Source organism: Apium graveolens, chromosome 4, assembly GCF_009905375.1.
Source record: "Apium graveolens cultivar Ventura chromosome 4, ASM990537v1, whole genome shotgun sequence".
NCBI classification, from domain to species: Eukaryota; Viridiplantae; Streptophyta; class Magnoliopsida; order Apiales; family Apiaceae; genus Apium; species Apium graveolens.
In genome coordinates, this window is record NC_133650.1 from 308679959 (window position 1) to 308695680 (window position 15722).

Genomic DNA, 15722 nt, shown 5'->3' on the forward strand with positions numbered 1-15722 from the left:
CAGATTTTTCGGTCCCAACCCGTTACAAACATAGCCCGCCCCGCACGACCCGCACGGATGGCCACCTCTACCCAGAGCCCATGCATTCTGATAAGTCCTAGCAAGCCCATTTTTGATATTAGCCCAACTTGGCTATTAACAATATCTGATACAAATATTTAGTTTGGCCCATAGCCCAAAGCCCCAAACTAACAAGATGCTGGTAGATAAATTTGTTGATAGATGGGGTACCATAAGAAGATGTAGAAAATCTTTTCTAGTCTTCTGATTGGTCCAAGTTAGAATCTCCAAAATTATTACTCACCACAATTTTCATGCAAATTTATAGCCACAAGTAGCTTCTCCTCCACTGCCTACACATACACACCACCTTCTCATTCATTTTTCATATTGCTCTTCACATTATTCAAAATATTATATCTCAAGAGAGACTAAATATTACATGGCAATGGCAGCAAGCTCCAGCACTGTTGTTAGAGCCACCCCTTTTTTGGGTCTTACCAAGACTACCAATGCTAACCCTCTCAGAGATGTTGTCTCCATGGGCCCCGGAAAATTCACCATGGTATACTTACTTTTTCTCGCACTTACACACCTGTCTTGTTGTTTTTGACTATATTCGAATTCTCGAGTTTCCGTAAATTTTAATATTTAGTGTTTATGATGTAATAAATAGGGAAATGAGGTGTGGTTTTTCTTTTTTATAGATGAACTCTTGACATCTCGTAAAATTTAATAATATTGTTTTGTAACGGAAACAGGGAAATGAGTTGTGCGTTTTTCTTTTTTTATAGTTAACTTCACTCACATGCCTTCGAACCCTTGACGTCTCGTAAAGTTTAATAATATTGTTTTGTGATGTAAACAGGGAAATGAGTTGTGTGTTTTTCTTTTCTATAGTTAACTGCACTCACATGTCTATCTTGTTGTTGAATAAATTCGAACTCTTGACGTCTCGTAAAGTATTGTTTTGCAATGTAAACAGGGAAATGAGTTATGCGTTTTTTTTATAGTTAACTGCACTCACATGCCTACCTTGTTGTTGAATAAATTCGAACTCTTGACATCTCGTAAAGTTTAATAATATTGTTTTGTGATGTAAACAGGGAAATGAGTTGTGCGTTTTTCTTGTTTTATAGTTAATTGTACTCACATGCCTACCTTGTTGTTGAATAAATTCGAACTCTTGACATCACGTAAAATTTAATAATATTATTTTGTGATGTAAACAGGGAAATGAGTTGTGCGTTTTTCTTGTTTTATAGTTAATTGTACTCACATGCCTATCTTGTTGAATAAATTCGAACACTTGACGTCTCGTAAAATTTAATAAGATTGTTGTGATGTAAACAGGGAAATGAGTTGTGGTATGGACCGGATAGAGTGAAGTACTTGGGACCATTTTCAGCTCAGACTCCATCATACTTGACTGGAGAATTCCCAGGTGATTATGGCTGGGACACTGCTGGTTTATCTGCTGATCCTGAAGCCTTTGCCAAGAACAGAGCCCTTGAGGTAATAATAATATATCCAAGTCTCTTCACATTTGTACTAAAACCTTCAAAAATCTTGTCAAAACAAATGGAAAATCTTGAAACTAATACAAAGTGATGCATTTTGTGATCAGGTAATTCACGGGCGGTGGGCAATGCTTGGAGCATTCGGATGCATTACCCCTGAAGTCCTCGAAAAATGGGTGAAAGTAGACTTTAAGGAGCCAGTTTGGTTCAAGGCAGGCTCTCAGATCTTCACAGAAGGTGGCCTAGACTACTTAGGCAACCCAAACCTTGTACATGCTCAGAGCATTCTTGCGGTGCTCGGGTTCCAAGTAGTCCTAATGGGACTCGTAGAGAGTTTCCGTATCAATGGCCTTCCCGAGGTTGGAGAGGGCAATGACCTCTACCCCGGAGGACAGTACTTCGACCCCCTTGGTCTTGCAGATGATCCAGTCACATTTGCAGAACTTAAAGTTAAGGAAATCAAGAATGGAAGATTGGCTATGTTCTCTATGTTTGGCTTCTTTGTTCAAGCAATTGTTACTGGAAAAGGTCCACTTGAGAACCTTTTGGATCACCTTGACAACCCTGTGGCCAACAATGCTTGGGTTTATGCCACTAAGTTTGTCCCCGGATCATAGATATTTCTTCGTATTAAATCAGTGTTGTGTTTTCAATGGACTCAAGTGAAAAATATTTTGTAAATTGTTGTAGTCCATGTGTTGGCAGTTTATGCTCTTTGTTGACATTTATCAAAGCAATTTGTGTTGTTTTGTGCTATATCTTGGTAATCATGCTTCTTTAATTGATCTAAACATGTTCATAAGTAAGAGAGGAGAGGCTAAATATACATTTCTCTACCACATCTCAGCATCAACTACTTGTTTAACAATTTCTTACATGACAAAAACATCATATTTTCACAACCCTGGGGGAAAAACTTCAGGAAAGAAGAAAGTAGAAGCATACAAGCTTGTTCCCCTTTCGCTATGATAGGCTGTTCAATTTTTCCTCAGCTTCGTAACAAACTTTTCTGCTTACGCACACTTGATCAGCCATGTAACTTTGCTCATGCTACTATAAAATGCTAATACATGTTGAAAGACAAGAACGGTCCTGCTTTCGGGGTAAAGCAGCTAAAGCTTCAGAATGTCGACTATAGTTCTTCCTGAAATAACGAATCAAGCTCTGCTCTATCCATACACAACTATGCAATTGCTGCTTTTGTGGCCCTTCTATTTAAACTTGACATTCCTCAGTAACCACCACCATTTGTGGTGGTGGTGGTGATGTCTTTCAGCTTCTTGTTGCTTTTGCAGTTTTGCCCTCGTATCCCTCAAACGAGCTTTGTAGTCTTTCTCCCAAGAATCAAATTTTTGTTTCAGGGCCCGAAACTCTTCATCAGGATTTTTTGATTCTGAATTAACCTCAACAATAGAAAGCGCTTGATTATCAAAGTTCTGTGACTGGTTCTCAAATTCTTTTGTGAGATGGCTAACTGCAATCGCGTTACTCTCTGACCGGACGGGTTTGCTCCCACTGGGTTGACCAGAAGCATTATCGAGACCCTTTCTAGCAGCAGCAAGGCTCATCTGTGTTTGTCAGAGTGAGTTCCAGGGATCAACTTCGAAAAGTTACTTTCAACAATAGAAGTTTTTAAGCAAGCAAAACAACATTACACACATAACAAAAAGTCAGTCAGTTTCTCAAGTAGTAGTAAAATTACAAGATAATCATGCAAAGGCAGCCGACAACATGATCAACAGACCACTTGGAGGAAGTTAATTTCTATGACAATGCATGAAGTAATTTCACTAGTCACAGATCTGTCAGATTGTCAATCTGAAACCAGAACTTGAAGGCTTAAAGTTCCTATGCCAATTGACATAGAAACACGCGAAGTCATTCAGTTTTCTCTCAACAAATGACAATGACACGGGGATCTACTGCTCATTTCTTAGCAAAGAGATTTTCCAAACATGCCAACATATATCATGTAAAGATCAACAATTTCACTTATGTTTGCACCAGCAACACAACTAGTTGACTGCTTTGTGCAGTACTAGGTTTTGACTATCACATTCACAATATTTTTCAAATGGACTTATTGGAATCTCTAAGCAATACAATTTCTTAATTTGAACATAATGAAAACATATCTACATTAGAGCATTTGAACTTACTTGCAAGGACATTATCTTCGCTTCCCACATCTCCTCCATTTCTCTCACCTTCTCTTGGTATTCCAACAATCGAGATTCATATTGTTCTACGTGGACCCTGAGTTCTGTTTTTTCCTGTTCCTGTTTTCTAATGGCAGCTTCTGCCTCTAAAACCCGCTTTTGAAGCACTTGTACAGGTGAAGGCCAATTTAGGTTACTCTGTTGAAGCATCAAAGGAGGGTGTCTGTCACAATCTTCAGTGTACAGATGTAATTAAGAAGAAACTACACAAGAAATCTCACTGTTGTGTCTAAAACACTAAGTGATTTGAAACAAGTTTTTTCCTTTTGTCAAAGGAAAAAGAAAATACAACCAAATGGCAACAAAACACCAAGAAGGTACAGAAACAATATCTACTATCTTAATGTACCTTGACTGTAGAATTCATCAGGTCCTGGATGCCCCTAGAGTCTGAACTATCATAATTTGATCTTGTCAAATTCTGCAAGCGATTAAAATGCTTTCGGACTAACAGCCCACGTATTACTGAAAAATTAACAATAACCGCGGCTTTATAGCAATAACAATGACTATAATAACATGTTAATAAGGCATTAAACAACTTGTAGGATAAATCATACCAGATTGGAATATAAGAGCAGCACTCAGTTCGTCATTAAGTCTTTTTGCAACTTGCTGCCTCAAATTTATCATAATACTGTATTGCCTTCTAACAATATCAGCACGCGCAACTGCAGAAACATGTTAATCAGCTATAAATTCAAGCACTTTATTTCTGTATAAAAATGGAGAGCAGTGGGATATAAAATATTTCCGTGTAAACTTTAGAATATAAATTACAAATCAACAAAATGTCATTCTTTTTTTTTCATACCAATACATAAATATATATCTGATAACAGACAACTTAATTAGTTATAAGGGTATCTTCATCCAACAAAACAAAAAAAAAATGTAATTCTTACATGATTGCAGTGTAATCGTCGCTTTCTTCAATTCCTTGAAGTCACGACGAGCCAGATGACGACGAAAGTATTTCTGCACCTTAAGTGTGCCTTGTAAAATTCGTTTTCTAGTATCCTCTAATGCCCCAATCTATTAGGCCAGATAGCACGTCACTGTAATAATTTATTAAAGTAGCGTGTAATTTCAAATATGAGCAACATGATGCACTTTTGACATGAATCTATGAGGACTATTTTCAGTTTATTTCACTGAAAGCGGTTGAATGTTTGGTGAAGTGGAATAAGTAAATTAGGAAATCACAAATTTCTGGAATCTTATCCTTTGGGAGTTTCATATTTGGTACATGCAGATAATTACTTTTACATCTTCTCTTACTTCATAATTCATTTTAATTACTCATATTTAAATATTTTAATTTTACATATTCTAGCAGATGAGTTCTTTTGGGTAAACTCTTTGTGACTTGTTACTTTCTGTTTATCCAGAAAAAAGCTTTTCTTTAATTGGATGAATTAAGCTTTGGCTGACATTTGTTAGTGAGACCTTGTTCGTTATTCCTTGTTCACTTGACTCATCTGTTTTAATGATGATTTCATATCTAATCTACGCGTTTTTGGCAATATAAGTAATACTAAATGCATCTAATCCAACATGTGTATAAAACTCACCTGCCCAATGCGGAAATATAACTTTGTATAACCAACTTGATACATTTCAGGCTGGACTCCAAATTGCTGGAGAATGGAGGCTGATATACTTAGTGGATCCTGAGAGACACCAAACTCCGAAAGAAGGAAGCCATACCTTAAGATTCTCAAGTATTAGAAACGTTTATCGATTTAAAAGGAGAAGTAAAATTAACTTAAACCACACTGGTCCCTGTAATTGCAGTTCACCTTTCAGAAAATTCTTGATGTGTCAGTCGAGTAGGATACCCAGATCTTGATATTCTGACTACCTCCAGAACTCCACAGCAACGTAGTTGCTCTAAGACGAGATGCTTTTCATATAAGCCAGGAATCTGTTTAGAATTTGGTTTAATACAGCGAATGAAGTGTGGTGTAGAGTTATCCAACTTCTGCATCAATTTGAACAATTGGCCCTGCAAGCAAGAAGGATTGATAGGATAATCACACTGCAATTTCCGAAAGAAAAAAGGCTCCAAAATGCTATTGTAACTGCTAAATGACAAATGCCTAACCTTCTACTATTCCTTTGTTGATTACATTAGAATATCACAATCTAGGATTCATTATGTGCAAGCAGACATCTTTGTGTAATATCCAAATTACTTCACACGATTTAAAGCAGAATATATATCAAGGTAGACTTGGTCCTCTGAAACACAACTCATGTTACTACTAGTAAAACTGACAAAGACTTCTTACTTTGAACTTCGTTCCAACACTGTGTCTATGGAACTCAGAGGCACCCAAGCCATGACTTGGTTGTTTCGGAGTTTGATTTTGCATGATGGAGGCAAACAATTGAGGCATCTGGCTACTGCACGATAAAAGTAGTTCTATGGTACCAGGTTGCAATGGATCTCTGTTCTTTTCCAAGAAACCGGCAGTGTTGTATAGAACCTTCAAAAATTCCAATTGATACTCAAACACAAGATTGTAATAATAAATTTTAAGTCATATCCTGTACCAATATGGAAGATAATACCGTTTAGAGTTCTGTTCTATTTGAAAAGGTTCCTGATTTGATAAGAATCATAAGAATCAAGGACGAATCATATATAATTATCTACAAGGACCTTGTACTATTTAGTGCACCGTCAACGTTGATTCGCTATATTAGCATTTTCGAGAGTAAAATTGTAGAAAAAACATGTACTTGAACTAACCTCTCCAGCGTAGTGGCGAACAGTGAAAGCTCCACCTCTTTCTCCTTTAAAGCAAGGAGTGTCATCCAAGTGCTCCTTGAGCTTATTGGCGAATGTCAAATCACTGCCATTGGGAAAATGTGATTCCTCGTCCAATAAAGATATTAATCCAATGGGTTTCTGCAAGTGAAAGAAGTTCTAACAGATGATAGATGATCACAATTTAATACATGCTCAAACAGTAATGTTTGATAGCTGAAAATAATCCAGTCCAGCATGTAACAAGTTCATCATTGGGAAAAACATATATCTTTTTAAAGCTAACAAAAAGAAAATTATGTTTTGTAATACCAAAAGTTTGCAAGCTATCGAAAAACAATTAAATTCACAGTTAAAAATGAAAAAAAGAAACAAGAGAAGGCATGAAAGATTCCACCATGACATAAAAATTGCAAAGATAACACTTAAAGAATGAAATACACAAGCTTAAGTTACCTTCTCAAATAGATCCAAGCACTCCTGGTTGTCCTCAAATTCCACTTTTGTCCAATCAATTCCATCGGACTCATACTCCTGAAGCAATACTGGGAAGTTAGCATGTTGGACTGCAAATACTGCCACCTCTAGAGACTTTTTAGACATGAACAAATCTTTGCGATCTACACAGTCCCTGCCATTTTTGGCTCAAAAGTCGGAGTTCCATCAAGATTGTCAAGTAATATTTCCAATTGCAATAGACAACTACTTCTGTCAAACCACCATGGGCAGAGGAAAGGTATTTTAGAAACAGCCTCAATTTTTCACTTCCTAATGCCCCTAATCTTGGGTGTTCAGGCTGTTGGAAGCAGTGGCCTTTGCCAAACTAATAACAGGGTGAATAAGGAACTCATATGATAAAGAATGTAGAAAATTTGCTGGTTTTATTATTGTCTGTGCATGAGTTACATGTTCTAAAGTTTGCTTTTGTTCGGTGGTTGGCTTAGACTCATTTTTAGATACCACACTACCGGTTTTAATTAGAGCAGCCATGCTCATGGATAAATTACCATAGTTTAGCAGTTCCAGCTATCTTGGTGATGTCTAAAAAGTATGCTTTAAAATCTGGTCTATTTTATTTACGGACAGAGCTGATTGTGTTCATATTAGAAAAGAAATTTACCTCAGTATAACCAGAGTCATCAATACCATCAACTGGAAACTGGACCTCTTGAGCTTTAAGCCCTTTCAATGGAAGTCATTTCATATCCTGATCTTGGCCTCTGAATTATTTGAGTTTGTTTTTTACTGTCTTTCACTCAAATAATATGTTTTGGTCCTCTTATTGTCCTAGCTACCTTAAGACTAATACCACTGGGTTTTTTTATAATTTTAATATCCTGTCTAATTGTCTATGATGGTTTTTTTTATAATATTAATATCCTGTCCAAGCTGGGAGTATTTGTTTTTATATATACTTCAATGAAGATGTGAATAATGATAAGAAGAGAACCCGTTGTCAGATAGTTCTAAAAATTGAACAGTAATAAGCTGGTAGCTCACCTCTTGCTGAAGTTTAAAGAGATGACGATTGAAGTGCTGCTGCAGTCTCTCATTTGCATAGTTTATACAAAATTGTTCAAAGCTATTTTTCTGTAATAGTAAATGATATCATCATAAAGGTGAAATGCTATAAAACATCAACAAATATATTTATTATCTACCTTAAACGACTCAAATCCATAGATATCTAGAATGCTTATGGATCTCCCAGTTTGGCGTTTGCCCTTCACAAGTGACCTATTGATTTCCTCTACAAGCCATTCAAACAAGCTTGCATATACAAATTTTGCCAGTGCATCCCTTGCATCAATTGCCTAAAAAAAGATATATGTTATAGCATGAGAAGGTAATGATGTACGCGTCATGTCTAAAAAAATTCCTTTAACAGTGAGTTGCAGGTGCCCCTGTCAGGCATGCACTAAAAAATGGAGACAATGGCCATCACATAACTTTACCTACCTGCTGTAGTGTTAGTTTCTTAGCAACGGTCTCCTTCCCAGCTTGGATTTTATGGGTAGATAAAGCTAAAATGAGGTCCTCTAAACTGCAACCGAGCAAATTAGCAACCCTTTTGGATGCTGCAATAGAAGAGTGAACACCGTAGTGACATGTTAAATCAAGAACTAAACCAAAACTCCAAAAGCAATTGCAAAGATTAAACTCTTAAAAAACTTAACATAATTTCCTTTGTGGATTCACTAGAAATATGCACAGAGATGCTATCTACTTTAAAGTTTAGTATTATACAACTCAAGCCCTTTATAAGATAAAGCAGTCAAATTATGATAAAACTAAATTCCAGGACCCCTGCACAAGCGAATCAGTCATTTATTACAGTGCATAGCTTAGCTGGATTGAGGTTAATATTAAGTATGAGGACAATAATCCATGGTTTTTCGATCTGGAATAGTATAGCTTGTCTAGAGAAATTTTTTTATTAAGTACTATTATTTTTTACTATGTAAAAATTGTTGTCTAACAATTTAACTAGTACTAATCTTTCACACACTTTCTTTAATGTATTCTTACACTAGTCTAGGTGACTAAGTTGAGGAGAGAAGTTCATCGAGTGTCGAAGATTGCACTATTTATTAAAAACTAAAACCCGAACAAAAAACAGTAACTTGCCACCAGTGCCAGCCTGAGTAAGTGCATAAAACTCGACGCAGAATAGTAGTAAAACAAAGACAAAGGCTTACATAGTTGAGTGTAAATATGTGATGCTACTGTTCTTGGAGTAGTAAGTCTATTTACACGCAACCACATTATAAAGAGAGGAACTAAACGAGTCAATGTAAATGTTATCATGTTACAATAAAACAGTTTATAGCACCTTGCTGACATGGAAATCAATAGGTGTATTATATTTTTTCACCACCATGTCTCGTCGATTTCAAATCTCAAAAACATGACCAGAAATGCCTGCCAGATTGAGATTTTATGTAAAACAATTTGAAATCGTAATCAATCAGAGTGCCGAAGCTGTCAGGTATATGGTGCATCTCAAAATTTGGCTATCACCGCATATACAAGGATCTGTCAGGTCTTGGTAAGGACAAAAACAAAATCCTTGTTAAATTTCTGTAATTTTCCTACGGCTTACCCATATGTATGTGCCATTTCCTTGTTAGTTAGTGATTGGATTTAATAAGTTAACACTGATTTTGGAGGTGTAATCAGTTGTGTTGAATCAAGATTATTTCCTAGCTTCGTAGACTACTTTATGGCAGATTTTTATTCAATTATAATGCAGTAACTCTAGAAGATCAAGTAATAGAAGTTCAGAAACTTGTCATCAAAACATATCTGAGTGCTAGTATTGTGAAATTAAACAGAATTAGCATAGAGAAATTTACCTTCATTATCCAAAACCTCCACGTGATTTTCATTTTCAACAACCCGAAATGATATGTTTCCCATCCATAATACAGCTGCTAACATTTCAAAAGCATGTTGTCGATCTTCTTCAGACATGTGAATCATGTTCAGGGCTTCCTGAAGAAATATAAAACAATATTATGACATACCAATATTATACAAGACATATAAAAACGTAATATCCATAAATGACAAGTCGTTAATTTTTGTTGATGATTCTTTTTATATTACCATAAGTTGTGTAAATTTCTCAGCATCATTGACATTGTCAACTACCATTTGGCTGCTTTGGTTAAGATATTTGTACTCGCTTGCTGCTTTTAAGTTCAACATCTCTGTTATTTAATAAAAGTAAACATGTCGAAGGTTAGAGTATTATATGTCTGCAATTAATCAATGGAATGCAGAATACATCTTATAACCAGATGTACGATTCACAACTACAATATTCATCAGAAATGCAATGATGCAAAGTGCAGGATTCCACCCTAATAGCTTACAAACTTCCAAATATTGCAACAAAATGAAAGCCATATAATCAACTTTAACATGCTATCCCAAAAACAAATTAATGGTAGATGCTGATATCTTGTAAGCATTTGACTCTTGGCATATAGCTAAACTTATACTTGTACTTTCTGTTCATTCTGTGAATATTTTTTTAAAATCGGAAATGGAGGGAAAATGGGGGCATGTTCTAATTATCCTTCCCTTCCAATAGGCAATACCAGACCACAACATGATGTCCATTGCACCAGTGATTTAGCAAGACCTCGAATTTTATACACTTTGGTGCTAGGAATGAATTTGTTGAACCTTATGACCATATACTGGTTTATCTATTAGAAATTCAGAATATTACATTTGTGATATGCTTATAGTGACATGTGTATTTTACAAGAGAAAAATAATTTACCAGAGTGTCTTCAATGGCTGGCGCCCATGAAAGGTGCCACCTTTTTCAAATCATCCTAACTATTAATTTCTTTCTTTTTCTCTCATCAACATCACTCTTGGCACATTTCATTCAGAAAGTGCTTCAATAATTGGCAACCCTAAAAGTTACTTTTTATATTAATAAATCATCGTAATTTATGTAGAATATTAATTAATTACTATTTTAGTCACATTTGGTCTCGCAATTTGGCACCGTACCAAAGAGTGCCAAAAGTTGGCACTAGAGAGCCAACAGGAGGTCAATGCCATGCCACATGACAGTTGGTACTTTTTGGCACACACCATTAAAGATGCTCTTAGAACTACTCAGGTGTTGAGCTCCTTTGTTATGCACACAGCTAACTGTAGATCAGCCGATAATGAAGATAAACAACCTCTAAGAGCAGATGAAGCCCCAGCACAAATCTGGTAGAAGATATGATATGACCTCTCCCCTTGTGCCAGCTGAACCACTCTCGACTGCACAAGAGACGCTTCAAATAGATATATTTCTTTTATAATAGGAATACATATAAATTAGAGAAAGTACTGATTTAATATAACATTAAAGTAACTTGCCTTTTCAAGAAGAACTATCCCCCAATTAGCGTAAGCGTTGATATTTGATTACATATGCAAACATCATAGCAATTCAGTTGATTTAGTTACTGGTAGCAAATGGTGACCAACGAAATATGCTGCATAAGTTAACGCAATTTTTAAGATCAAACTTACAAGTCTGAATTTTGGCACCGCATATCTTCCCCACAGCACTAAAATAAATTTCTGTTAGTTTTCCCTGGTTAGCATCAAAGTAGTTAAAGATGTATAGACAAACTTCACAGCTATGGCTCTGTTCCTAAATATACGGGAGTTTTTTTTAAAAAAAAAGGAAGAAATGATCGAAGAAAGCTTACAAATCGACTAGAATTGTCATTTCTGGAAGTTTTTGCATTGCCAAATGCTTCTAGTATAGTACTTGTTTGAAGGATTTTCTGCTCCATACCGCCACTACCACCACCAAGAGCCCCCAAGTATTGCATAGCAATTTTTGCTGTTTCGGTTTTTCCTGCTCCACTTTCCCCACTACAGAATTCATAGAAATGCTTTCTAATCATTGAAACACGTATGTAACCAATAAAACTTAAGATAAATAATCATAGCATTCAGTAAAACCACCTACCTTATTATTAGTGATTGATTTACTTCATCTGCAAGTCTCACAACAAAAAATACTGTAAGAGTGAAGATTGAATGCAATAAATCTATTCCCCAAGTCTTTGAGACCTGATTTCACTAACCTCTCATCATTTCGTTATAGGCAGTATCAGCTATGGCATAAACATGAGGGCTGTCCATAAGTTTCTGTCTGTAAGCTGCGACATAATCGTTCCCGTAAAGTTTGAGCTTCTTAAAGGGATTGATTGCAATCAAAACAGTTCCAGCCTTACTCTATTTGGGGGAGGGGCGAAAACATGGTTTAGAATCAGAAAGGGAAAATGAGTTGTCAGATAAGTGAAAACTATTAAATGTACATACATAAAATTTATCATGAGTAAATCTGAAGTGAAGGTTATGAAGAACCGATGGCTCATTCAAATAACTAAGTTGTATAAGATCATCTACACCCTCAAGGATACCAGGATTTGCAGGTAACAGTTCTCCGGTACTTGCTATCACCAACTACAAAGACACCAGTAGAAGAGAACACGATTATTTAACCAAGTATATTACAAGCTTATAACATGGCATGCATGAACTCACATTTCCATTCCCAAGCAACACAGACGCTGTTTCTGCAGAAGTTGATTGTATTTGTCCTAATTCCCACTGCCCATCTTTAAGTTGACACCAAACTCGGAGTTTCTGAAACAAAGTAACTTGAATGAGTATATGAAGAAATTCATTTTTTAAATAAATTTCCTATAGGATGTCTGTTAAGCAACACAAGTTTAATTTAATTATGTACACAGTAGGCACAATCCAGATTGACATTTATGTACTCTTTACTTTGCAGTATTTTGAAATTTAAAAACAAATCTACTTATTCATTACTTCGCTCCCAGAGCAAATCAATTGTATACAAAGAAAATTTGTAAATACAATAATGATAATGATTATACACTTAACAGTTAAGATAGATTAAAGTATTAAACAAACAAAAGGTATATGCAGTTGGATCCTAATCCAACACTACAAACAGGCAAAATGGAATTGTTCGATAATCAATATGTAACAACAATGTTCAACTTTTAATTGCAACCAACCAAACAATTGACATGAACACATTCCTTGCCTACAAAAGTATCTTAACAAAATCCAACTGCTAATTAAAAAATAGTCATTGCTTATCTTAAGCTATAATGCATTATGCAACCCTGTATCTTTTTTTTTTTGACAAAATGCTTTTTATAAATTGCATCAACCAAAATTACAACTTAATTTCAATAGGAACAAAACTCCCATCGAAAAAAACACAGTCAGGATTAAACAAATAAACGAGCTAAGCAAATAGTCGCTTATGTTTTCAGACTGTTTAACATAATGAATCTCACGATTCTTTGAATGAAAAAAGATTAAAATGGCTTCCTGATCGATCATACATGCATCAATTCTGGAACTAGTAATATCACAAATGACCTTCACATACGCACCACCTGTAGCCCAATGTTCAGAAGCACCCAAGCTATCTACATGCCAAAAACCAGCTATAGACAAGCCGAGAGTGAAAGATCTCAAAAGATGAACACATTTTAGTTGTGAAAAGTAAGCTCTTGTAATAATCGGCACCAGCCCAAATTTATTGCACGGAAAACAGATCTCCCACAAAACCACATAAATCATTTTCAAAGTAGCCAGATTAACTCAAGCATGACTAAACAAAAACATAACAAACACTCCAAAAGGAGAGACAGATACACACTCCAAGAGGAGAGACACACAAATACCCAAAAAAAATTGGGTTTTATTGAAAAGAAATAAACGAGAGTAAAAAATGAAGGGATTGGGGCTTTCCACTGGAGAAACCCTGTATCTTAAAAAGGCTTATGACTGTATCCTGAAAATCAGTTGATATTAGTTTAGAGAGAAAGCCTGGTCTGTAAATTTTCGAGACAAAAAACACTCGGAAACAGAGATCACAACAATAGTTTCCAAGAGATTACAATTTCATTCATCTAAACTAAGCCTTTCTCTCAAATGTTTATCCATGCTTTAGCCGTAATTGATCAGTGCCATAAACAATCCAGAGTTGTTTACTGTAATTAGTAAAAGGTAAGAGCTAAACAATTCATATATAACACATATCACTAAACAAACGTCATAAACAGTACAGAGTTGTTTACTGTAATTAGTAAAAGGTAAGAGCTAAACAATTCATTTATAACACATATCACTAAACAAACGTCATAAACAGTACAGAGTTGTTTACTGTAATTAGTAAAAGGTAAGAGCTAAACAATTCATTTATAACACATATCACTAAACAAACGTCATAAATAGTACAGAGTTGTTTACTGTAATTAGTAAAAGGTAAGAGCTAAACAATTCATTTATAACACATATCACTAAACAAACGTCATAAACAGTAAAGAGTTGTTTACTGTAATTAGTAAAAGGTAAGGCGATTTAGCAACAAAAAAAAGGTAAGAGCTAAACAATTCATTAATAACACATATCACTAAACAAACGTCATAAACAACACAGAGTTGCTCACTGTTATTAGTAAAAGGTAAGCGCTAAACAATTCATTTATAACACATATCACTAAACAAACGTCATAAACAGTACATAGTTGTTTACTGTAATTAGTAAAAGGTAAGAGCTAAACAATTCATTCATAGCACATATCACTAAACAAACTAAAATTCAACAATGAACTTTAAAAAGATATGCACAATCGTACCTTACTGATGAAATAACCAAGATTATCATTCAACTCGGGATCTCTAAACTTAGGCAATGGAGAAGATTCATCAGCAAAACCAGCATTGTCCTTATTATCATGCTCCACATACTCCTCGAAATTGACATCACATAACATAACAGAAGCATAAGGCGATTCATCCGGTCTAGCTTCCTTAGATCTCCTGCCTCCAAAACTACCACCTAACGATCTTCTAATCTCTCTCTTTCTCACCTTTTTACTAATATCAGGTACACTAAACTTATCTGGCAATGACCGTTTAGCGACAGATGGCCTACGAGCCTTAGACGTAGGCCGTGATGGCAATGCCGGTGGTAAGTCCTTGGGATGCTCTTCCTCGTCTCTTTGCTTGAGGGAATCAAGCATTTCCTCCAGCGAACTGCGAGCTGCAGAGTGCATTTTCTCCATGTTTGCAATATTATGTCGTGAATTTCAATGATTTCGAATGTGATCTTGCAGAAAATCGAATTTGAGACCCCTGTTTATGATCACATATGGACAATGCATGTACAAAATTACATGTTCAATACATTGCATGCAGTAAAATTGTATCATGTTCACCTAATATGTACCGATCATTACAGAAACTGGAGGAATCTGTACATACATGCATATGAGTATACAATCGGATTGTTTTGAATTGTTGAAGATGGATGAGTAGGATTCATAGGCGAAGCTGATTGGAATTTCAATCTCAGGTTTTCGTCAAAAGATATTCATGGAGTAAAATCGGATGAAAAAGAAAAATGACCAAATTTTTGTAATTAACAATTTGGGGAGAAATAGACCAAAATCTCACTTCACAGTCTAAAATTGTCCAAAATGTGATTTCGGAGAATAATGAACCAAAATAACATTTCACCACAACCCAAAATAACATTTCACCACGTTACATCCTATAAACGCTACACAATGTAGATGTAGCGTTTTGTTCTTTTTTTAACTTTTCAAGGCCATCACGTTGGTTC

General features: G+C 35.5%; 2 protein-coding genes across 2 annotated transcripts; one reads left to right on the top strand and one right to left on the bottom strand.

The window, feature by feature from the left end:
- The first annotated feature begins 370 nt into the window (after positions 1-370).
- On the top strand, positions 371-2276 carry LOC141721642 (chlorophyll a-b binding protein 13, chloroplastic). The gene is made up of 3 exons (XM_074524641.1): positions 371-565; positions 1354-1515; positions 1628-2276. The coding sequence occupies exons 1-3, from the start codon at positions 443-445 to the stop codon at positions 2135-2137; spliced, it is 795 nt and encodes a 264-aa protein (XP_074380742.1). The 5' UTR covers positions 371-442; the 3' UTR covers positions 2138-2276.
- LOC141721643 (myosin-2-like) lies at positions 2091-15508 on the bottom strand. Its single transcript, XM_074524642.1, has 24 exons — positions 14734-15508; positions 12594-12695; positions 12369-12512; positions 12131-12281; positions 12013-12040; positions 11747-11915; positions 11565-11628; positions 11409-11422; positions 11225-11309; positions 10125-10228; positions 9872-10010; positions 8475-8593; positions 8177-8329; positions 8016-8105; positions 6972-7049; positions 6498-6656; positions 6034-6231; positions 5542-5747; positions 5314-5449; positions 4645-4774; positions 4300-4410; positions 4089-4204; positions 3680-3877; positions 2091-3088 (listed from the first exon to the last, which is right to left on the bottom strand). Exons 1-24 carry the CDS (start codon positions 15160-15162, stop codon positions 2732-2734), a joined length of 3480 nt encoding a protein of 1159 aa, XP_074380743.1. The 5' UTR covers positions 15163-15508; the 3' UTR covers positions 2091-2731.
- Between the last annotated feature and the right edge of the window lie 214 nt (positions 15509-15722).